The sequence below is a fragment of the Ornithodoros turicata genome, chromosome 2, assembly GCF_037126465.1.
Source record: "Ornithodoros turicata isolate Travis chromosome 2, ASM3712646v1, whole genome shotgun sequence".
Taxonomy (NCBI): domain Eukaryota; kingdom Metazoa; phylum Arthropoda; class Arachnida; order Ixodida; family Argasidae; genus Ornithodoros; species Ornithodoros turicata.
Genome location: NC_088202.1, coordinates 35,382,884 through 35,408,379, shown reverse-complemented (window position 1 = coordinate 35,408,379; position 25,496 = coordinate 35,382,884). Strand labels below are relative to the sequence as shown.

At 44.6% G+C, this 25,496-nt stretch overlaps 1 protein-coding gene and 1 long non-coding RNA gene across 2 annotated transcripts in view; both read right to left on the bottom strand.

The window, feature by feature from the left end:
* LOC135383350 (uncharacterized) overlaps positions 1 to 12,860 on the bottom strand; it is a 123,346-nt gene extending 110,486 nt beyond the window's left edge. Inside the window, exon 1 of the mRNA XM_064612844.1 lies at positions 12,759 to 12,860. Within this exon, the coding sequence (XP_064468914.1) occupies positions 12,759 to 12,836 (78 nt within the window). The 5' untranslated portion in view covers positions 12,837 to 12,860. The remainder of the gene's footprint in view (positions 1 to 12,758) is intronic.
* Positions 12,861 to 12,967: 107 nt separating this feature from the next.
* The window catches only part of LOC135383348 (uncharacterized), a 499,267-nt gene continuing 486,738 nt past the window's right edge, over positions 12,968 to 25,496 (bottom strand). The window contains exons 2-4 of the long non-coding RNA XR_010419825.1: positions 14,262 to 14,300; positions 14,146 to 14,181; positions 12,968 to 13,145 (exon numbers count right to left, since the gene is read on the bottom strand). This is a non-coding gene — a long non-coding RNA (uncharacterized LOC135383348). The remainder of the gene's footprint in view (positions 13,146 to 14,145; positions 14,182 to 14,261; positions 14,301 to 25,496) is intronic.

The window sequence follows — 25,496 nt, the reverse complement described above, 5'->3', positions numbered from 1 at the left end:
GGCAAAGCTTCCCCATAGAGTTACGGAGAAGCTGCGTGACCAGGAAGCTCTCAAGGGACCGTGGTTTACGACTCCCCATGCAGCTCCCTTGCTTACCACTCGCACTCCCTTGCCATACCACTCCCTTGGACTTGGACCCCACGGACTTCGATCGTTATTGTGAAGAGGCTCGTTATTTTATTCCCCACATTCCACCAGCAAAGGGGTAGAGCATCGTCTCTGACGATGAACCTTCCCACTCTCCAAAGTCAAAATAAAGTTGTTGTTGCACTCCCTTGATGACGGAAATGATAGCCGATCGCGCTATAGACGATCCTCTGTTTACAAACATGTGACGCAACGAGAAGATCGGTTCGAGGCTATGTTTTGCTGTGGTGGGCAAGAAGGGGGAAAATGCATCGGCTGATAGGCTGATAAGTTGACAGGTACCCACCCAGGCAGCACAATGTACTGAAAGTCGAGTGCAACAGGGGTGGACGGGTAGGTGGAAGGCCTTGAACACACTCGTTAAACTAAAGGACATTGATAAGACACATACCGTTCACCCCTATTGCACTCGACTTTCAGTACATTGTGCTGCTTGGGCACCAGCATGCTTTGCGCAGCGTCGAAACGTAATCGATGACGTAGGGGCGCAGGTAGTCTATAGCAAAGAGTGCTATGCGACACGATAATCACGATATTTCATTACACTTCTGGCGTATCGCATAGATTTGCCGTTGCCGATAAGCAGCTCCAATGTATGTCGCCGCTGTTTTTCACACGTTTTATCTAATAGCGAATTCAGCTGATCGTTTTCGTCAAGAGTAATGGTGTACAGGTGTGGGTTCAGCCTAGAAACGAACGAAGAGGGAACGGAAGAACCAATGAAACGAGAAGCACATTGGATCTACCCAAAATTTCGTTCTTCGGGGGATAGGGGCTGGGTGGGTCGGTGTTGGGCTCCGCAAGCGGGTGTATGTAAATGCTTTGACCAATATTGTGCAATCTCAAAATTTTAGGGGGTCTCCTCCAGATTTTGCCGGGTGTTTTGAGGGTATAGGGGGTCTGGATAAATCACTGCCTACAAGTCCACAAGTGCAACTTTTTGTGCACGAAAACGACCAGCCAAATTCGCTATATTATTGCCAATATTGTCTCGTCCTCTTATCTTGTGCCGTTTCAATGTGGTCCTACTCCGAACTCAGGGTCATGTCTACAATAACAATCGTCATCTCAATGCAGATGACACTTTTCTCTGCCTTTGCCCTAGACCTGCTTTTCCCGTAGACGCAATGTGAAGCTTTCGTCAGCTCCAGAGCGCATCAACAGACGCCAGTAGCACTGTTAGGGGTGATATGATAACAATCTGATAATAATATGATAACAATCAAAATTTCAAGTTTTATTATAAAAGGTCTGAGATGTGACCACCATCATTGCAATAGCGGGATTTTAATTTCAGTTACAGGTACCGATAGGTGTATGTAATTAATTGTGCACAACAGATACCCACCATGGGACACATAGAGGGACGACACGAACACAAGAGGAAATAAAATCTATAACAAAGGACACTAGAGTTAGTTAAAGAAGATAATCTTAACCAATACAATTACAATCAAAATACAAGTCTTATTCTAACAAATCTGAGTCGCGATCAGTATTATTGCAACACATAATTTCCTCATTATCGTGTTTCTTATTAAGTGTTTTAAGGAATTTCGACCACAACATGGAATTTAAGTTGCATATGTTTTGTTCCAACATTACACAGCTCTTAATTAATCAATTTCTCATATAGTGAATAGCATAGATGTAAGGAAATAATGAGAAACAACACGATCAACAGCTGGCATTTATAGAGAGCCAAACCTACGCATCATCCAACACGTAAACAACAGATACATGCAGGAGAATAATAGCGAAACAATCTATCAAAACGAGAAACATTACAAATTTAATACTGTGACTAGCACAGGCTTAACGCTGAAGAACAGAGGAGCACTGTAAGCGGCACGTTCTTGAACACTTAAACAAGACAGGAGAATAATCTATCAATTTAACTACCATAAAATCATCCTCGCGACTTAATCTAATCGAACACTATACAATTTTCATTCTAACAGACACTACAAACCTTATTTTGTTTTATGAATCCAACACAGAAAATAGATATGTTGAAAATGTACTTCACCACAGAGCACGCTCCTAGCCAACAACCATCTCGAATGATATCGTTATCTGCCCTGATTTCTTGAAGACGGGAGGCGTACGACCTGTTTTGTGACACTTATGAACATTTCGAGCACAATAGGGAATCTAAGTTGCATATGTTTTGTTCCAACATTACAAAACTTTTAATTAATCAATTTCTTATTAAGTGTATAGCGTAGACGCAAGGAAATAATGAGAAACAATATAACACGATCAACAGCTAGCATTAATAAAGAGCCAAACCTGCGCATTATCCAACACGTTAACAACAGATACATGCAGGAAAATAATAGCGAAACAATCTATCAAACGAGAACATACAAATTTATAACTTCCAACTGTACCTAGCGCAGACTTAAACGCGGGAGAACAGAGGATGCGGCGGATTCTCCAACACGTAAACAAAAGAGGAAAATAATCTATCATTTGACCATCATGAAATCAGCTTTGTGACTTAATCTAATCGAACACTATACAATTTTCATTTAAACGAACGCTCGAAAACCTTACATTGATGGAGGCATCCAACACACAGAAAATAGGCATTTTACAACGAGAGAGGATCTCGGTTTTCACTCTTTTGCTCAAAGCCGGGAGACTTTATCTCTCGATCTATACGACCAAAGCCAAGCAACTGCACATGCTTTATCACTCTAAGGGTTGGGGATAGATCACTATTCCTTCTCAAACAGGATGCTTTCAGGTCAGATAAGTAGTAGAAAGGTGATATATTTTATGTACAATTACCGCAAATAGACGTTGGCATTATTCGGGAGGGGGGGGGGGGAGCGGGATCACTATCTTTTCACATTCGTTATTTTCCTTGAAAACGGAAGTCTGCTTCAAAGTGTATGACAGGTCGGCTAGTTTGTACAGAGGCGATATTTTTTTATTGAACATGTAGAGAAAGTTTAAATTATTCAATGAAAGAAACAATACTCAATCAAAGACGAGAAACAAATTTAATTACTTCAATTTTTTGTAATATCTTGCAACACAAAATTATATATAGATGAACCACACAGAAACAACATATGTGAAATGCAACTCAGAAATATTAGGCATTCCCAACTCAGAGATTATTTTTACTAATGTCAATCAAGTGAACAATTGAAACAAATGCAAGACAATAGTTATTTCAGGAAGTTATGGGGGGGAGGCTTCTAGCGCTAATATCTTTTTGTAAATGAATTTCCATAATTCTCACGGCAACACTAGCGGGATATTAAAAACGTTCCAAACCAGATAACAACAAATTTTTAAACAATAAAATGAGCATAGATATGCTTTTAATTAAGTGTAGAGGCACACTTGAAAATGGAACAGAAAATTGCTCTACACTGAAGAGGTGGATAGATTTTGTACTCGCTACCATAAGTCATGGGAAGATGTGATAAGAAACTGCTTCGATAAAGAAGAGCGCGCGAAACGATTCCACTATCAATGCATTTCAATACGTCCTAGACATGGTCGCATTCGGAGATATGGTACAAACTACAGAACTGAAGGTGAGAAACCTTGTAGGCTGAATCTACAATAGTTATAGAAATATTTGCACGTCAAAATCGGAAGGGCCACTGGGATTGATGGTCGAGTTTTTTAGGTTGGCTAACGAAGAATTGAAATACACTAGACCATATGTAATTGTATACAATTACATATGGTCTAGTGTATTTCAATTCTAGTGTATAATCATTGGAATGGGCATTGCATTCATCAAGAAAGCAGTGAGATCAAATTATCATATACAAGCTGTCTCCATCGCGCGATTCATTATGGCTTTGTTGTAATTACATATTATACATAAATACGATTGACATGGAAAGTACATAAAAAATCTTGTCACGTGATATATTCCACTACCACGGCTACGCAATTATTTTCTTCTACCAGTTCTTGCAATGATGTCGAATGAGCAGGAGTTCAATATTGTTGTACGAGGTCTAATGTATGATCACTTATTGAAACTCAATAATTACATCAACTGCAGTGGACCACCGGACGACTTTCATCTAATACTCTCTCGTACGCCATTCAAGAATCCTCATACAAAGAAAGGAAACATCAATAAGAGTTCGTCGCAACGAAGTGAAAGTTACTGAAGCGATACAAATACCTGCTGACAACGTATCGATTGCATTAATCAACGCTGATTCAAGCGACCCATAATAAGACATACTATATGATGCATTCCCCAATTCATCAATCAAGACATAAAACAAAACTTCAGAGTTTGAGAATAGGACAATTGTAATTTATCGAAATGAACAAGTGTATAACTGAAACAATAAATGTAATCTTTGTCATCACTATAATGACCATCGCTCAACGAAAACGATTGATTGCCATTGTAATGCTTAGATTGAGAACAATGATTGCTAAGGAAACGAATATTCCACACTATTTGCAATAATCCTCACATGAATCAGCGCTGACAATCGAATAGGTTTTACTCGAGTACACTCTGTACAACTTCATCATCCGAAGGGTAGAACTGCAGGAGAAGGATCGGTCATTGAAATTTAGAGGCATGATACAATCCAATCTACTAATTTTTGCGAAGCTCATCAATATTTTGTCAATTAAATTGCCAGTGTGTATAATTTCTCAAACAGCTGACTATGCTCTCTTATTCATGAGCAACGACAAATGTATAATGAAAGTACGGTCTATAACATATTTTGACCATACGTGTTGAAAGGAACCTTATTATCAAATGCTGCGATGCAAATGGAGGATACAAGCCATAACGCGCAGGTCGAGCCTGCATTTCTAATCACGTAATCCTACTAAACACAGGGCACAACACAAACGCAATCAGATTTTGGAGAAGCGAATCACACAACTGTCATCAGAAATGATGTAACCAATACACAATGAGGATGAGCACTATACATAAGCACAATGGAGAATGTAATCTCAATTTTAGTAAGCAAATATTTCGTTTTTCAAACTTAGCCATTAAAAGCAGCACGGGTCACACATAAATGTAAATCCAATTCACAAAATGTACCTGAGCATAACAGGCACTACAAATGGGACGGGCATACTTTAATTTTGTAGGTTTTTTGCTCATAATGAGGTAAAAAAAACGTGAACTCCACACTAAAGAGAATTTTCTGGTTTAAATTTTCAGAGTTAAAACCTTACACTCTTTCTTACATTTTTTAAAGATATAGATTAAAAAGTTGTCTCTATAGTCACACTTCCTATACAAGATATTTGATTGTGTGAGTGCTAAACTTTATCGATTCACTTCCAGGAGATGTGGAGACCACCACACATCAGATAGTGATTAATTAAAATTTGAACGGGTGTTGCAATCTACGATCTGAGTTGTAGAATGTGTAATTTTACAATATGCAAGCTTTAGCTCGCACACTTTGACAAGTACCCTTTCGCGATGACAGAGAATTTCAATCGAAGGGATTGAAATTTTCTACATACACTGCAACGCAATCCGGATTCTCTATGCCATGGAGATTAATAATTACGAATATTTTTCGAATAAAATTTACTGAAAACTCGAAGAAAGGATCATCTGCGTCGTCGAAGACGTTTCGACAACACGCTGGGGGCGACGTTTTCGCAGACCCCGTTCCCGAAACGGAACGCGATTCTGCGCCGACGGCGTTTAGCGGTACCCGCAGCGAGCGTGTTGCTTTTTCCGGAAACGGGTTCGTGGACGGGGATGATCCTTTCTTCGAGTTTTAAGTAAATTTCATTCGAAAAATATTCGTAATTATTGATCTTCGTGGCATTAGAGAATCCACATTGCGTTGTAGTGTATATAGAAATTTTCAATATCTTCGATTGAAATTCTCTGTCATCGCTTAAGAGTGCTTGTCAAAGTGTGCGAGCTAAAGCTTGCATATTGTGAAATTACACATTCTACAACTCAGATCGTAAATTGCAACACCCGTTCAATTTTAATTAAACACTTACCGATGTGTGGTAGTCTCCACTTCTCCTGGAAGTGAATCGATAAATTTTAGCATTTAAGCCACAATCAAATATCTTGTATAGGATGTGTGACATTATGGACAACTTTTAATGTGTATCTTTAAAAAATGTACGAGTGTACAGGTTCGACTTTTGAACATTTAAACAAGAAAATGATCTTTAGATGTGGATTTTACGTTTTACCTCATTATGAGCTAAAAACCTACAAAATTAAAGTATGCCCTTTCCACTTGTAGTGCCTGTATGCTGATCGTTTTTTTTTTCAGTATGGCTACGGGAAACCTCCGGTACATATTGTGGATTGATCTACGTTTATGTGTGACCCGTGCTGCTTGTATTTGCTAAGTTTGCAAAACGAACATTTGCTTATTATAATAAGATTACATATTGATTGAATTTGTGTGCCGTGTGTTACGAAGATTACGTCATTAGAAATGTAGACTGTACTGCGCGTCATGCTTGTAATATCCTCCATTTGCATCCCAGCATTTGATAATAGAATTCCTTTCAATTATATTTTCAAAGGATGTTATAGACGTACTTTTCAATTATATATTTGTCGTTGTCATGAATAAGAGAGCTAGTCCAGCAGTTTGAGAAATATACACACTGTGCACTTTAATTCACACAATATGATAATATTTCGCAAAAGATTAGTGATCCTCTTCTGTAAACAAAAATTGATGTATCATGTATGATGTATTCTTCTCCAGCAATTTTATCCTTCCGATGTTGAAGTTGTACGAGTGTAGTCGGGTAAAAACCTATTTGATTGTCAGCGCTGGTTCCGTGTGAGGATCCTTGTACATAGTAATATGCGTTACCTTAGCAATCATTGTTCTCAAACTAGCCATGCTAAATACAGTCTGTTTGTTTTCCGTTGCGACGCATTGAATTCATTATATTGACGACAAAGATTGCAGTTATATTTCAGTTATACACTTGTTTATTTCGATAAAGTACAATTGTCCTATTGAGAATGCGTCATCTAGTTGATGTCTTAGTATGGGTAGCTTGAATCCAGCCCGTTGATTAATGCAATCGATACGTTTTCGGCGTATTTGTACTGATGTATTAGTTGTGTCTGTTGATTTGCTTTGTAGGAAATTTTTAAAATATTTCTCGCTTGCTTAGAAAATGACTGCCTGAAATAAATATTGTCTTGTGTTTGTTTCAATTGTTCATTCGATTGACATTAGTAAAAATAATCTCCTGAGTTGCGAATGCCTCATATTTCTGAGTTGCATTTCACATATGTTGTTTCTGTGTGTTTATCAATATAGAACTTTCTGTTGCAAGATATTACAAAAAAATGATGTAACTAAATTTGTTTCTCGTTTTGTCATCTATCTTGTCTCTCTGTCATCCACTTTGAAGGAAGACTTCCGTTTCAAGAAAGACGTGAAAAGATAGCGACGTCGCGAATAATGCCAACAGCTATTTGCGATGATTGTACAATAAAATATATCGCCTTTGTACTACCTTATCTGACTTTGAGAGCATCCTGTTTGCTGAAAGAAGGATGTGATAGTGATGTACCTACAAACCCTTGGAGATAAAGCATGCGCAGTTGTTGGCTTTGGTCTTGCTTGGCTTTGATCGTATAAATAGAGAGATAAAGTCTGCCGGCTTTGAGGAAAAGAGTGAAAACCGAGAGCCCTCTCTCATTGTACCATACCTATTTTCTGTGTGTTGGATGCCTGCATCCAGGTACGGTTTCTAGCGTTCGTTAGAATGACAACTCTATTCGCTGCGAGATCGACCTAATAGGGTGGCGAAACTGTCGCCCTACTAGTGTGGATAACACGTGGGCCGATGTTCGGAATTGGTAGTTCTTTTTCCGTAATTCTAGTAGTATATCACCGGAAGATCACTGGTACGATACTGTCCGGTTCTCCCAATGCTCCACTTACTGCAGTAAACGCTGAATAAACGTATAAAAGCAGACGACGCGTCCACACAATGGTAGTTCAACGTTTCTCCGCAGCGTGCCGACACTGGTCGATCTCGGAGCGAATAGGGTCAATTAGATTAAGTCACGAAGATGTTTTTATAATGGTTCAAATGATAGATAATTTTCCTCTGTTTGTTTACGTGTTGGAGAATGCGCCGGTTAGAGTGTTCCTCTGTTCTTAGAGTTAAGTCTGTGCTAGTCACTGTTGGAAGTTATTAAAATTGTAGTGTTTCTGGTTTTGATAGATTGTTTCGCTATTAATTTCCTGCATGTATCTGTTGTTTATGTGTTGGATTATGTGGTTTCACTCTCTATTAATGCTAGCTGTTGATTGTGTTATGTTGTTTCTCATTATTTCCTTACGTCTATTGCTATCACTAATAAGAAATTGATTGATTAAAAGGTGTGTAATGTTGGAACAAAACATATGCAACTTAGATTTCCTATTGTGCTCGAAATGTTCATAACTGTCACAAAACAGGCGTACCGCCTCCGGCTTCAACAAATCAGGGCAGATAACGCTATTATTCGAGATTGCTGCTGGGCTAGGAGCGTGCTATGCGGTGAAGTTCATTTTTAACCCTATCTATTTGCTGTGTTGGATTCATAAAACAAAGTAAGGGTTTGTAAGTGTCTGTTAGTATGAAAATTGTATAGTGTTTGATTACATTAGTCACGAGGATGATTTTATGATAGTTAAAATGATACATTATTCTCCTCTGTTGTTACGTGTTGGAGAACGTGCCGCTTAGAGTGTTTCTCTGTTCTTCAGCGTTAAGCCTGTGCTAGTCACCGGCTATCTAAATTTGTAATGTTTCTCGTTTTGATAGATTGTTCCGCTATTATTTTCCCCGCGTGTATGTGTTGTTTACGTGTTGGATGATGCAACAGGTTCGGCTCTCTATTAATGCTAGCTGTCATCGTGTTGTTTCTCATATTGCCTTACGTCTATGCAGTCCACTTAATAGGAAATTGATTAATAAAAGTTGGGTTAATGTTGGAACAAAACATATCAAAACCTTAGATTCCATGTAGTGCTTGAAATTCCTTAAAACACTTCATCAGAAACATGATAATGAGGTAACCGCCATCAACTGATGTTGGTGTTTCAAGTTTATTTCGCTTTTGCGGCTCCTTCTTCCTTGTTTTCATGGCTTGTTTCGGTTTCATACCGTTATTGTCCTGGTGACTGTGATATCGGTAAGCACAGGTTTCGCTCACACTGCTGGGAGATACGAGTTGGTTATGACGGTTACGATGGGCTCTATCTTACTACCAGGAAGCTGACTCAGAGATTATCGCCGCTGCTGGCAAGTCAAAGTGTGAGCGGTTTATGAGTGATCGTAGAAAGCGCAGGTATGTGACATCGGATTTGAGTTCATAATTGTGTTTACATTTGTAGAGTGTGCAAATAGAGCCCTATACATGGTGGGCTCCCGAAGTGTTTTTCAGCGTTGTTGGCCGTTACAAATTTGTTCGTGTGGTAATTACTTGTCAGTGGTATTTCAGGACAGAAGGCGATGCGTGTATAAAAGGCAGATGTTGTGCAACGGGCGAGCTGTACACAGAATGTAACGTAAGTTTTCTCTTAGATGTTCGAATTGTCTTTTGCGTTGTTTGTGTTGATTGTTGTTGTCTCTGATTTATTTTCAACGTGTTTTCAGCGTTTAATTTGTAATGTTGTTGTTGACTGGGTCTTTAGTGTTGCAATAATACTGATCGAGACTCAGATGTGTTATAATGAAACTTGTAATTTGATTGTAATTGTATTTATTAAGATTACCTCCTTTAACTTTAAGTGTAGTGTGCATTGTTAAATATTTTATTTCCTCTTGTGTTCGTGTCGTCCCTCTATGTGTCCCCATGGTCTTCCAGGGCTCTGTTGTGCACAATTACATACATCTGCCGGCACTTGTAATTACAATCCCGCTATTGCAATGATGGTGGTCAAGTATAAGAACTTTTTTATAATACAACTTGTAATTTTGATTGTTATCATATTGATTAAGAATGCTTTCTTTGATAAAAGTCAACGTCTGTCTCTCGTTTTGATAGAGCAATGGTTCGCTCTTATTTCCCATAACATGTAGGAGGATACGTCGGTTTGGTTCTCTATTAGTGCTAGATATTGATTGCGTTGTGTTGATTCGAATTATTTCCTTATGTCTGCGCTATTCACGTTATAAAAACTGATTAATTAAATTGGTGTCATGTTGGAATAAGGCATAACTTAGCTTCTCTATTGTGCTACAAATTACTTACATCTATCAGAACTTGTAATTGAAATTAAAACTCCATTGTTGCCATGATGGTGCTCACATATAGGAATATTAGAGTTTATAACAAAACCTGTAATTTTGATTGTAATCGTATTGATTAAGAATATATTCTTTGATGAAATGCGCTATTCCATTTTAATGCTTGTTTATTGAAAAAAATCTGTGCATGATTACGTTTAACAGAAAATATATTGTGTTTGATTCTTTCTGTGTGATACCTCTTCAATGCTATTGTACCATACCTGTAATACGTATATTCTTTATTATGTGTTATGTATTGTATCGTGTTTCTTCTGCTTCAGGTTTTTCGGCTGGGTTTTTTCCCTTCACCTGATTGGCATCACAATTGGCACAATTTTCAGCACTATTTGCATTACAACTGGCAGTATTATAATTGGCTTTAATAAATATATTTCAGGTTGTACTTTGTGTCTATGGCTCTCTTTGCATGTATATGCAAGCTCTAAGCGCGCGAAAAACCCTCCGTAGCCCGCCACGCGCGGTAACAAAATGGGGACTGAAGTCGACCCAGGGGTCAATGAAGGCGTCTACCAGTGATCCCCCCTACCATATGATCCCTAACAGTACTACTGATGCTTTACACTCTCTAAATACACCCGATTCACTCCACATGAGGTTCTGACTATTCAATTGCAGAAGAAAGTTACTTGAATCCGGCAGTATAGGAGGCTGCTTCGAGAGGAGGCTGAAAACTACCGCGCGAAAACTCCTGTCTAGAAAAAATGATTGCTTGATTATTTGCAGTTTTTAACGACGACATCCATTACCCCTGTCAGACGGGCGCACTTACGACCTTAACGGTTACGACCTTAAGTACATACTGCTATTAACTGCTTGCAAGATGGTCAGCAATACGGCCTTCGCGACAAAACTGAGACGCAAGGGCAAGGGAGTTCCCACAAGACAGTTTAGGACGTTCCCTCGACACTGCAAAGACCACGTCACCAAACCAAAGCATGAGCAGTATGGCGCAAATTTCGTTCAATTCGAAATGAAATGCTTTAACGAGGCGTAATGTTCTGTCAACGTGTTTGCGTACAGCGCCTTGAGTTTTTCTGATGCACTTTTGCACTTCCCTTTTTTCGGTCACCTGTGTTTGTAGTGATATCGTCGAACTTCTGCACACGGCACCACTCCGTGTCGTCTACATCCGTTCAACGGCGCATTCAACGATCGCAAATGTGCTTATCGGTGTAGACATCATCGACAAAACGCCTTCACGGATACTGTGTGGCAGACGCCTATAGGTATGAAGGCCGTTTTCCACTTCAATGCCTTAAAGGACGTATGTGTGCCCGCCTGACATATGTATATGAGTGCCGTAAGCCAAAAGCGTCATTCACGGCGCATTTGTGCAACCGTGTGCCCTGAAAATCATATTTGATTGCAGTCCTCTTTACGGGCAGTAGATAGTTTTATTAGGCCGTTTTTGGGTCTCCGATACGAAGACCGGAACGAGCAAAACTTTAGTGGATGCAACGAAATGGATGGCAATAACAGAACTCCTCAACAGCGTAACACTGAAAGGCTTCGCGGGTCGAGATTTGCCATGCGGGAGCACTACGACGACAATTAACCGTACCGCCTGCTTCCATGAAGGAATTGCCTCAGGACGAGAGTCGCCGGTATTTCGAACAAAGACTGTTCCAAATATCGGCGGCTCTCGTCCTGAGGCAGTTCCCTTCATACTTCCTTACCGCTTCGCTGCATTCTACCCGTCTACGCCTGCTTCCATGGTGTGCGTCAACAGCGTCAGTCTCGCGTATCGTGTACAATACTGGGGCGTTGAAGAGTTGTTTACTAAAACTCACAAGTGATCAGTGTAGTCAGTACGGTATGGATCACACCGGTGCGGGATCTCTTTGCGTCACTCCCTTTCCCCAATAATGGAACCCTTCCGTAATGGTTCCATGGTTCCAATAATGGAACGCTTTCCATACCATGCGGTACACAATAAACAGCAGTATTATGCCGCCGTAGAAGAAAAATCGTGCTCGTCTAGAGCTGCTCATGTTGTTTTCGGTGCCATCGCCCCAAGGAGAAAGATTGCAAATGGCGGCACTGGTGCGGCGCGTCACCTCCTTCCGTCGCTTCACATCCTGCGGACCGCTCCCCTCGCACCCCTCTAGTGACATCATTGGTAATGACCAAGGCGTCCTAGCTGAGCTGAGCGATAATTCTGATTACAGAAAGAGTTACGGTGGCTATTTTCTTATATTTCTCCTGAGGGTGGTATTTTGACACACTTCGAAGTATGCCTGCCGCATTTCCGTGTGCAAATTCGATATGTCTTCGTCACCGAACGGCCTCGTGAAGAGAAACTAGGCAGTTGTAGCGTGACTCACCAAAAGCGCCCGTTGCGTATGCATGCCTCCGCCGCCAACCGCCATAAGAGCGATGCCAAGCACCAGTAACACTATCATCTTCTTCTTGTCGTCACCGCTGTAAAAAAACGGAAGTGAAAGATGAGATACTAAACAGCAGTCATGCGCGCCACTTTCGAAACAGAACCACGTAAGAGGCCTGCAAACAATGATACCGTTTTCACGTCAGATTTGAAGCGCCGTGATCTCGCGACCATGCCGTAAAAGAGTACATCCCCCATTTTCAGTGCAAAGAGTAGCATACCAATCGGATTTATGTTTACGTTACGCAGTGTTGTGCAGTTCCGTTTCCAAAGTGGTGGAGATTAGCGAATGTTCCGCATAACTGTGCACCTTACCCTCCTCCTTCTGAAATGGTGATGACATAAGTTTCACTAGACAGCATAAGAGGTGGCGTTGCACAGCTACGACACGGTTCATTGAGGAGTCACATGATGTGCGCACTTCCTTTACCAAACCACTTCTATTGCAAAATAATAATAACAATGAAAATGTCGAACAGAGTGAGTCGTGCAGTATTTTACTCGTTACTGTAACACACTGTTTTTCACGACTAATACACGGAAGAAACCTCAGATTGAAGCCTTCTGACCACTTGCGAATCTCAGAAAGTACAGGGCGGGCGCAGAAAAAGTAGCGCCACATTTTCGCACAAGCGCTTTCCCTGCATACCGTACGAACTTCCGGCGGAGCACGTAGACGCATTTAAGCGATTAAAATCAAGGAACAAATCGCAATAACCAAACTCCGCGCAAAACAAAAAAAGAAAAGATTAAAGCCACGCGAACTTTACTCCGCGTATTTCAGTGGGACATTGCAGTGTAGCACAGTTGCTTCGCCGAAACGGAACGAAATCTGACACACCTAGCGGTAGCTAGAAGTAACAGTGGCGTGACCACCATATTGCTTCTGCATAGGAAATTCGGGATGCACTGCGAGCAAAGCCTGTATAGATAATTTTTTTGTTACTAAGTTTTTTTGGTTGATTTTCATCACATAAATGCGTCGTCGTGCGCCACGGGAAGTTCATACACAGTAAGCAGGGAACGCGGGACGTGAGTAAATGCGGGACCACTTTATCTGCACCCACCCTGTATGTCTTATTTGCGATTGCGCGGTCCGCGCCATGTTACATATTGACATAGAGTGTCATAAGCCGGCGAAACGACATCACTACCGAAGACGCTTCCTGGACATGCTAGGCGCGCGGAACCCGAGATCGCGGGCAATAAAATTCGAGGGACAAGGGTAAAATCCCGGTTTCAGTATCGAAAACTCCATTGTAACGCAAATCCTCGCACGCATGACGCTGCATAACATTCATCACAGATATAATCGAAGAACTTACGAGCCCCAGTGTCTCCGCCGCCCATGCTCCACATTCCTGCAGAATAGAGTTAGCAGTTTCAGACAGATTACGTGGTACATGTAAAGAAAAAAAAATACTGTAAAAATCTTGCTTACCGAAGACCGAGGACATCTCTGACATGCCAGACATCTCAGCTAATGGAAAGTAAACAAAGTTTTATGAAAGCTCATTTTGTAGGCCAGCGGACATGTGATTAGCACCTAGACAAAGCAGCGGATTGGAGGTGTAGAAAAGCGTGAAATATGGCGTACATAGAGTAGGCCCATTTGCGGAGATTCGGAAATCGTACGTTGGCCTACACTACAAAACAAGAACTTTACTTTATAACAAGCTCAGCGCCAGTTTCGATATACGTTAGTTGCATATTTGTATGGTAACTGATGTAGATAACTTGAGTTCCGTATCTCAAAATACTTTTGCGAGTAACTTGGTATATTGCGATTACTCTCAAGGGCCAGTATTTAGTAATCGAATTTAATACTTTTTCAATAACTTATACTCATTTTCCAAGCTACTTTGAAGACCTCTCTGTGCGTGACACGGAGTCCGAGCGAAAGATTCTCTTTTGTCTCGGCAATGCGCTTTGTGCTCTGTACAACATGCTTCAGTGTCCCAGATGTCCCGGACATCCACGTGCCTCTTAGGAAGGGGCAGTGCCGTGTGTTAAAAAGGAGTCTGGCCACTATTGAGGCTCCACGCACTTGTTCAGGTATCTAGAATTCAGGTATCTATCTATCAGGTATCTAGTTCTGGAGAACACCCAACTTGTGGAGCGCCGAGATCCTCAAGGACCGACGGATAACATGTCGCGAACTGGCTCAGAAAGACGGACCTTTCTGTGGACACGTTGACATCATCAATGGACACCTCCAGTTTCGGAAAGCCGGGTCTCATCACCAAGGAGTCCTCCTCCTACAGGACAATGCACGCTGGCATACCGCGCATGTCACGACCGCACCTTACAGGAACTTGGCTGGGAGTTGCTGCCACTCCTCCTTACAGTCCAGACCTCGCCCCTGCGATTTCCATCTCTTCGTGCCACTGAAGGTCGTCCCTTGGGGGCCGCCACTTCAGCTGCGACGACCAGGTCAAGAATGCGGTCCGATCATGGCTGCTACGCACCGGTAAGGATTTCTACGCTGCTGGCATTCAAGCCCTCGTGAAACGCTGGGACAAGTGCGTTAGTGCAGCTGGAGATCACGTTGAAAAATAAAACTAATTTCTCGCCTGTAAGTTCATTTTACTTTGCGAAAAATGAAAAGTCCCGGTTTGACTTGAACGCCCCTCGTACATCACCCTTATTTAGTGTGTGCCACCATTTTGGAGAAACTTGATGGATTTGGATTGAAACGGATATCACTGGTGACAGACCAAAACGACGGATTTTGCGCCCACTTTTATCAACGCCATCAGCACGGCAGGAGGCAACGCTGGCAAGACTCAGAATTACAGAAATGGTTGCTGGCGGAAGTCATTGGGCAGGAGAGCGGTAGAACCACTTCTTCATTTGCAGACGGCTGCCGGTATGCTCTTTTAATTTTATCACGTAATTAGATTGAATCAAAAATGCGAAAAGATGTATGTGTGAATAAAATTCAACGATATAATGCAAAATCTTACGAATCAGGTGCGTCTTTCTTGCATTTTTCTTGGATCGCAGTCTTCACTAGGCCTAACGATAGCGATGAAACATCTCATTTTCGCGTAAATAATGATGCCTGAACGAAACTTGAAGCTGACTTTGCAGGTGCGTACATGAGGACATATACTCACAGTATGAAATTGAAGTATTCTTTCAAAGAATTCTGTCACGACATCTCCGCTTTGCGTTCCAAGCACCATCCTCTATTTTCGAGAAATTTTGGTGTCATGGCGGCCCAATGGAAAACGGCAACCAATGAAATGCGCTCAAGTTTGATTGACAGGCCGAGCCTCTTTCTTGGGATCCTCCTAATGACTAGACTCCCTTTTAATACACGGCACTGGGAAGGGGTAGCGTGCAGAGCCTCGGGTACGGGAGCATGCATGAGGCGGTTGACACAAGGGGAAAGAACCCAGGTTAGCTCGTACATAGTTGAGCGATGGGAAACGTGGAACTTTGCTGTGTTTGAGAATCTACGTTGTGTCTGTCTTTTATTGCCTATGGGAACCGGAGATCTTTCGGTTTCCATCGCTCAACTACGCATTGATGAGGCTTGTTGTCGTGAAGGGTATGCGGATAAACCATGGGGACACCTATCAGGCAAGATAGAAGCCCGAGCCGAGAGTCGCAGCGGGAGAGGGCAAGTGAAGTATTAATATAGTGATTAGGTTAATTAAAGCAAAGACAAGGAGAAAAATGCCAAGATATTGTCGTTTCTGTAGGGCATTCGTTCGCACCTGTAGAGTGCCTGTTCAGTATTCGGGTAATATATAACGAGAAACAAACAAAAGAGAAAATACGGGGGAGCCTACAGGATTATAATTTTGAAAAGCGGGTGTTCCTGCGAGCTAATAAACATTTTTCGTAGTGCCATTCTCAACCTCACCCTCTTCGTATTTCTTTGATACTGATTTCCAATGTGACGTCGTCAAAGTATCTAGACAGTAACAATTTATTTTCGAGAGTATTTAATACTCTGTGTTAAATCCTTTCACTATTGGGTATTTGGTACTCTACTCAGCTATTTTTTCAGTACAAGTCTGATTAATTGCCATAAAGGAATGCGCGCAAAAAAGGAGCACGTATGAGTCAGCGTAAACGTTGGCGTAGCGGATAGTACGTGGTGAAGTCCTGTTTTTAAATGAAAACAAGCGTCTCAACAACTTGGCCAAATATTGGCTGCATATGGGCAACACTGGCCCAATATTAGTCCAGCATTGCACATAACCAGCCAATATCGGGCAGCGATATTGCGCTGCTTCGGCTTAATTATTTGGTTATTGGCTTTGACTTGGATTTGGATTATGGGCTGCTTTTGCGTCAACATTTTATTTTTTAATTCTGTGTTAGTGCCGCGAAGCAATCTATCAAGGCTATCAACGGCGTACAGTCGTGGACAGACGGAGACAGGACAGAATGAAGGAATGGGGGCCAGGTGATTAGTATGTGTCCTGCGGGACATCAGAGGGAGTCGTACGTGTGGTAAGTCTGCCGAAAAATCGAGGGAATACGTCGGACATGACTGCTGAAGCGGGGATGCGAACCCGTGGCATCTCCCAGTCTCGGCACTGAAGGCGACCATCCAAACTACCACGTCACGCATGCTGGTAACATTTTAATGAGAAGAAGCGTAAGGCGAAGAATTTAGTTCTCTCGTGCTTTCCAATGTCTCATTAATCAATCTATCTATTGGGAGGCTCTTTCCTTTGTTGCAACGCTGGAAGGGGTAGCGTCAGGAGCACGCAACAGCCCAATGTCAGCAAAGTACAAGAATAAGGTAGTCAAAGACTGCAGTGCATTGTACATGAGTGCTCGAACGCCGTGGTGCTAACGTTTAGGCAATGCCTACCTCCCAGCTTGTTCCGCCGGACACGTCGTCGCGGCGCGAGTGGTGACGTCGACAAACGAGCGAGTTTTGTGCTTTATGGTTCAACCTCCAGGGGAACAAGGAAACACAAGAAAGAACCGAATGCTAAAAAAGCACTGGCAGGCGAGAAAGGCGCCGTTTGGACATCGTCACCATACTGGATGACATGATGATAAGTTCCCTCGAGAATGCTTCGAAGGGGCTGGAGGTCCCCAATGTCCGCACAGAAGACGTCATCGCGTCATCAAGTTGGAAGTAGGCTTTATACACATTCTGAGATTGCACAGTGCTGGACAAAATTTTACGAAACACGCGAATAGTGTATTTCCTTTCTCTTCGGATCGACACCATAGAAGCTGGCGGAAGCGTTACTTTGTTCTGTGCGCACGTGGCGACCCAACGCGGTAGCTTTGCGCCGTGTATTGGATCCAAACGCAATGCTACCGCGGTAGGTTGCTATGTGCGCACTCTTCCATGCCTCTGAACGAGTCAACTTGCTCGCTTCTGCCCGCGGCTTGGGTGCCGCTACGAAGCGAAAATACGCCGTGCGCGCGTTCCGTAAGGTTTTGTCCAACACTGTACGTACTTACGTGCTTACGTACTTAAACACACAGGTGTTTGGCTGTTTTCTTTCTCTTTTTTTTCTTCCGGCAATTCAGTTACCTGTCCAGCAATCCTTCCCCGATAAGGCTACACGGGCCATGTGAGAAACAGTCCACACTGAGCTGTTCGGAGCTACGGTGGATGTCACGCATCTGACCTACGGCCAGGCAGTTCGCATTTGTCTCGCGTGCAATTGCCGTTTGCAAAAGTGCGCACTTCTGCATTCAATGCACCTTTGGCGATACCAGGGCTAGAAAGATTGGAGAGCATCACGCGTATCCTCTCTAACATGTCACATGACACGTTCCCAGGTTTTAGCAGTGGTTCAACTATGACTATGGCTAGTAACGCCAGTATTAGTGGCTACTGCGGGCGAATTTTGCTGGGCTTGCTTTTTCACTTTCTGCGCAGGGAGCACGTCTCTGGCGTACAGCTGTTGCAAGATCAAGTAAGGTGACAGCCTCGCTGTAGCTTTCTCTTCTGCCAGACGCCTCTAACACGGAAATGATGTATTGCTGCGCTATTCTAAGGAAATTGACGATCGTTGTGCCGCATACATAACGTTGACACAAGAACTATGTCCCTCGCACGGACATCATCTGTCAAGAACTGTGCGCTTCGTGCGAAGCTTGATTACATAGCTCATCCTACTTACTCATGGCTGCTGGCGGTCACTGGGTGGCGGTCACTGTCGGAGAACTAGAAACTCGTCGGCCCTGTATTCCTTCCTCTTCTTCTTCTACTTCTTTGTGGTGGCAATAGGCACCATGGCAATGGGGGTTCGGATGAGATGGAGGGTATTACGGCTCCTTCTTCTTCCTCACAGACGCTGTGGCCGTGATCCTTGGTCAGGATATTGTCAAGAGTTATACGGGACAATGTAGAATGCACCCTAAGACAAAAACTGGTAGTAGTTGCTACTTTCAAGGTAGTAATTTGTTGTCACAACTCTTACTAGCATGTTAGTAATGGAAGGTAGTAATGCCCAGGTAGAAACTGCACTTACTGCTTCTTGGTTACTACCTTTGGACAGAGTGTAGCAAACGCTACTAGTTTGCATTTACTACACATCTAGCAAATAATTGCAACCTTGCGTTTGCTTCAAGGGCAGCAAATTATTACTATTTTAGCTTTGTTAGACGAGTAGCAAGTGTGTGCTATGTCACACTTCCTAGAAGGGTAGGAAATTGGTACTATCACTGTGAACTGAAAAACACCCTTGGTGTAAATGACTTGCCCTATAACTCACATCGCTTTTTACACCGTATGGTGTAAAGGTGTTGTGACAGTTGGTTTCCAGCTTTCCCAGATGAATACGAAAAACTATTCTATTACCCGACATCATCCCATATTCAAGTTTTCAGGTCCATGATGTGAGCAGGTACGGAGAAAAAACGGCCCAAAAAGCGCACATTGGTGACGTCACACAGGAGCAGCGAGGGAAGACGCGCGCCTCCCACACCAAATGGGGGAGAGGGGGTCCGTGAGGTCACACCGTGGATCGTCGTTTTTGGCTGCACCTATTTTCCAAACCAATCTAGCGAGAGGAAAAATTATTTTTTTCACGGTGTTCTCATATCAGTACGATGCATGTTAGACCAGAAAGCGCGGTCAGCCTTATTGCAACGTAAAAACACCATTTTCTACACCAGTGTTCATTGAAGGGGTGTCAAAAGAAGAGACAGGTGTAAACGCATAAAAAACACCCTTTTTGATACATCACTTGGTGTAATAAAGAGTGTAATTTCTCATACACCTTTTTTAGCACTCTTTTTGCGTCCTTTCGTTAACTTTATGGAATTAAAAAAGGTGTATTTGCTTAAAAAACCTTTTTTTAACCCAGAACGGGCGTTTTTGAATTTTACTGTGTACTTTATCGTTAACTAGAAGAGTAGCAAATATTTAGTACCTTATATTTTACTAGAAGCGCAGCAAATGTTTACTACCTCACATTTCCTAGACCAGCACGAAATGCTGCTACTTTGGATTTACTACATCTGCGATTAGGGAGTAGGGGAAAAACTTTAGAATTATGTGCCCGTTGGCAATGCTAGAGAAAGGCACGTATATTACATATAAATACATTGACGATAGACTAGTCAAGGCTATGCTGGACAATGAACAATAAGTATATTACATCACAGTAAATATATTAAAAAAGGTTTATGAATGAGGTTCTCATGTAAAACGTATGTTGAACGAGTCCATGAGGTGCTCACTTTTAGCCAAGTCATAGCACCACACTGTTTGTACAACCAACCATATTTTAGCACCAGTCAGCACACAGAGGGCCTGCGGGGACAGCTTACTCCCGTTGATATAGGTGTGTAGCGCCACCGCCATCTAACGATGGTCACGCTCCTCGAAGACGACTTCTCTCTCGAGCATTCAGTTCTTTTCGGGCAGTGCCGAAGTGGCACCGCGCATTAAACACAGTTTTTCCCTTCCTGTCGGAGTCTCACATCTCCAGTGACCCGGACGGCAAACGCCCTGCTTTTTCTCACCGCTTCGAGTGCCAACGCTTCGCTCCGGCCTGACTACTACTGCTACTGAACTTGGTATTAAAGGAGCAGTCTAGAGGCCCACAACTTTTTTTCTGTTTTTGGTCAGTATGGAATGTTAGGCGGCCGAAAACAGTTTTCCCACAATTACTGCAACCGTAGCTAAATTGGGACGCCTGCAATAGCTCCCCGAACCTCCCGCGCGCGAAACACCCTCCTTCGCCTTCACGATAGGCACGTGATGAGCGCCACCACACACGTCACTATGTGACGCAAGTGGTGAGGACGCTCCTCATTGGACTTGGGATCACATGATCGAGGTGAGCAACATCGCCCAGGCCGGAGCGTCTGCTACCGCTGGGGAGACGCCATGCGTTCTCCGGCTTCGTGATGTCCGAAACGGAGGGTTTGAAGGCTGTCAACGACACAACCACGATTTTTTGGGACCGCAGGCACCACGGGAAGAACGAGTGGTGCAGCCCGAAATTAACTGCGTTTGTACAGCAAAAACCCGTGCTTCTCGACAGTGTGCAGCCTGTCCGACAGTTTTCACCGCGCAGTTGGTTCAGTGGCTAACAGGTGGCGCCACAATGCCGCTTCCACAATACCGCTTCGCAATAGCTTTCTGCTGCTGTGAATTCTGAGATTGCACAGAAGCCACGGATATATTACTCTTGTGATCGTAATCTTATTTTCTCAGGCTGCGCATATGCTTCTTCTTTTAAAGAAAACGTGATATAAATCATATAAATAATAGAAGTCAACAATAAGCAGCTAGCAATGTTCGTAGCAGACGGTTTTTCCTACGAACGAATGAGGGGCTCTCTACCACGAACGTCACACTAGAGTGGGTGTGGTCTGCTGTTGGAGCGCTCCGGCCTGTCACCGCGGCAGCGATTTTCCAAATTAATTGCACCGTGGTGATACAACTTTGGACAGAAATATTTGTGGGAATGCTTTTCACATACTGCTTTACAAGATGACAGCCAGTTTTGGGCCATGTAGATACCACTTTAATGCTCCTTTAACACTCCGATTCAGCACCAACCAGAGCAGGCCAGCCCAGGTCGGCCCCCTTGCCAACCACTTCCTTACCTTCCGTAGAAGGAACTCTGTCCTTGCGTCTACCACGTGATTCGGCTTACGCCCCGGAGCTGTGGTTCGCCCAGGCCGATGCTCAATTTTTCGCCCGAAACATTTCGTCCCAGATTACCAAGTACGGATATGTCCTTGGGGCTTTGCCTGCCGATACCGCGGCGGAGACCCGTGATATTATTCTCCAACCACCCTCGACAAGCCCTACGACACCCTCAAGACAGAATTAATCGCCCGAACAACTATGTCTTCCCAACGTCGCTTGCAGCAGCTTCTCACCAAGAAGAGCTCCGGCGACCAGAAGCCAACCCAACTTCTTCGACGGATGCGAGCTATAGTTAACGGCGCAACTCTAGATTCATCGCTTCTCCAAGAACTGTTTCTGCAACGTCTGCCCGCGGAAGCACGCCGCATCCTTGCTGCGGCAGGCAAGCACTTCCTTAGGCGAACTCGCCAAGCTTGCTGACCGTATACTTGACCACTCGCCGGCGGCATCGGCTACCATCGCCTCCCTTGACCACACGCCTCCTCCTGCGCGACCTGCACCGACCTCTCTGGCATACCTGCTGCAATGGCAGCCATCATTGCAACGATACAGAACATGAACGCCGTCATGGCGAGTCTCACGGCAATGGTGGCTGGCATTTCCACCCACAGCAGGTCCCCCTCTCCCGTCGGTCGCCAAGATAACCGACGGCGCCGTTACTTCAGCCGTCGCAGTTTCCCCTCACCCGGACACTCGCAGGAACAGCCCGTTTTGCTGATATCACTTTAACTTCGGCGGCAGAGCTCAGAAGTGCAAGCCCCCGTGCACCTGGCCGGGAAACGGCCCAATCAGCAAGTGAGGGCGGCAGCAGCTGGTGTTTCGGGAACGCGCCTGTTCTTTATTCCGGACAAGATTAGCAACGCAAGATTTCTAGTCGACACTGGAGCGGACGTCAGTATCGTGCCTCCAGAGTCCCCTCACCGATTACGTCCCGACTCCACTTTCAGCTTGCAGGGGGTCAATTCCTCACCAATACATGCTATGGCCCACGATCGCTCACCTTGAATCCTCGGCCTTCGCAGAACCTTTCAGTGGCTCTTCATCGTTGCCGACGTTCCCCACCCTCTTGGCGCGGATTTTCTGCGGCACGCCAGTGTCGCCTGTGATACTTGTCGACGTGAAGCGCCAGCGGCCGGTCGACACCGTCACCGGTTTGAAGTCCCAAGGCGTCTCAACCACATTGAAAACCTGTCAGTTCGACCTTTCTCCGCCCCTCTACTTCTCCCAATTTCCTAGCCATTCTGGACGAGTTCCCGGAGATCACACGTCCTCCACCTCCGGATGCTCCAGCGCGCCATTCGATTACTCACCACATACTCACCAAAGGTCCGCCAGTTCACGCCCGTCCCCGGGTTCTCCCTCGCGAGCGTATGGCTATCGCACGTCGGGAGTTTGACCACATGCTTGCCCTCGTATCGACCGACCTTCCAGCAGTCCATGGGCATCGGCCTTGCATATGGTCCCGAAGAAGGATCCGGGGGACTGGCGACCTTCCGGCAATTATAGAGCTCTTAACGCCATAACCATCCCCGACCACTACCCGGTGCCGCATATCGAGGAGTTCACCTCCCATCTCCATGGTGCCACTACGTTCTCAAAGGTCGACCTCGTAAAGGCCTATCATCAGATTCCGGTCGAGCCTGCGGACATCCCGAAGACTGCCATTACAACACCTTTCGGCCTCTTCAAGTATGTCCGCATGCCATTGGCCTCTGGAACGCGGCCCAGAGCTTCCAGCGCTTCATCGACTAGGGTTGTTAGAGATTTACCACACTGTTTCGCATACATCGACGACATCCTGGTCGCGAGTTCATCGCCCGAGGAGCACGAACCACATCTGCATCAACTATTCTATCGTCTCCAGGAATTCGTGTGGTCATAAATGCTGCCAAATGCGAGTTCGGCCTGCACAGCATATATTTTCTTGGTCATCACATCAACTCGGAAGGGATCACGCCACTCCGCACGAAGGTCCAAGCTATTGACGATTTTCCGCAGCCACAAACTCATCGCAAACTCCGCCAATTCCTCGGGTTGATCAATTCTATCGAAGATTCCTTCCTGGCTGTGCACGTCTACTTGCCCCACTATTCGACCTCCTTTCTGGCACCAATCGTTCCAGTAAAACACTCGTGTGGACAGCTGAGGCTGAGCAAGCGTTTCATCACGTAAAAAGATGTTGTCCGAAGCTACGCTGCTCGCCCCATCCTATCCCGAACGCACCGACGTACCTCGTGGTTGACGCCTCAAGTGTGGCAGTAGGCGCAGCCCTACATCAAGTCGACGATCAAGGCCAGCCCATTGACTTGTTTCTCTCACAAGCTCAACGGCTGCGGAGAAACGGTACAGCACTTTCGGCCGCGAGCTGCTCGCCGTCTACCTAACCATAGGCACTTCCGCCATTTCCTCGAGGGACGACTCGCGACATCTCACGACATCTCGCTTTCATCAGCGAGTTTACCACCGACGTTCGCCACATTTCTGGCCAATCCAACCAAGTAGCTGATGCGTTGTCGCGTCTCGATATATCGGCGGTCATCTCATCTCCACCTCCAGCCATTGACTATGCTGCCCTTGCTCTGGCACAGGCTGACGATCCGTAACTACAGCAACTCTGCGCGACGCCGAACAACCTAACCATCAAAACGATCCCATTGCCTGTCGGCGCTCAACCCCTCCTCTGTGACACTTCAACGGGAACGCCCTGACCATATGTCCCTCAGGCATTTCGACGCCATGTCTTAGACGCGTTCCACTGCCTCGCCCACCCCGGTATACGTGCTACGCACCGTCTTATCTCCACCCGTTTCCTGTGGCCCAGTATGCAGAGGGACGTACGTCACTGAACCCGCACATGTCTTGCATGCCAGCGAGCCAAAGTGCACCGTCATACGTCGTCGCCCTCCACTGCTTTCCCCGTATCCGAAGCCCGTTTCCGGCACATCGACATCGACCTCGTCGGTTCCCTTCCACCTTCTTCGGGCAACACCTACCTTCTAACATGTGTTGACTGGTTTTCCCGATGACCCGAAGCTTATCCCATCCCCGACATCACCGCCTCTACTGTCTGTGTTGCATTTCTCACCACATGGGTCTCCCGGTTCGGTGCGCCAGCCACTATCATCACTGACCGCGGTGGCCAATTTACTTCCCGCCTTTTCGCCGCGATATGCAGATTCCTGGGAGCACGACACGTCTCACCACTGCATATCATCCCTGCTCTAACGGGCTCGTGGAGAGGCCCCATAGACAGCTCAAGGCAGCCCTGAATACCTCTGAGTTTCCAGAACGTTGGTCCGAGCACTTGCTCCTGGTTCTGCTTGGCATCCGCAGCGCCATCAAAGTCTGTGGTGTTTCCGCAGCAGATTTGCTGTACGGCGGCCCCCTTCGTCTTCCATGTGAATTCTTTGCTCCCGGCGAAAGTCAGCCCCTGCCCGATCCACAAGATTTTGCCACCCGGCTCTCCTCATTTTGTACCACCCTGCGGGCGCTGTCTTACCGATCCTCATCCAATCGTCGCATCTTTGTGCACCCGGACCTGGCAACGACGTCACATGTTTTCGTACGCCAACGCGC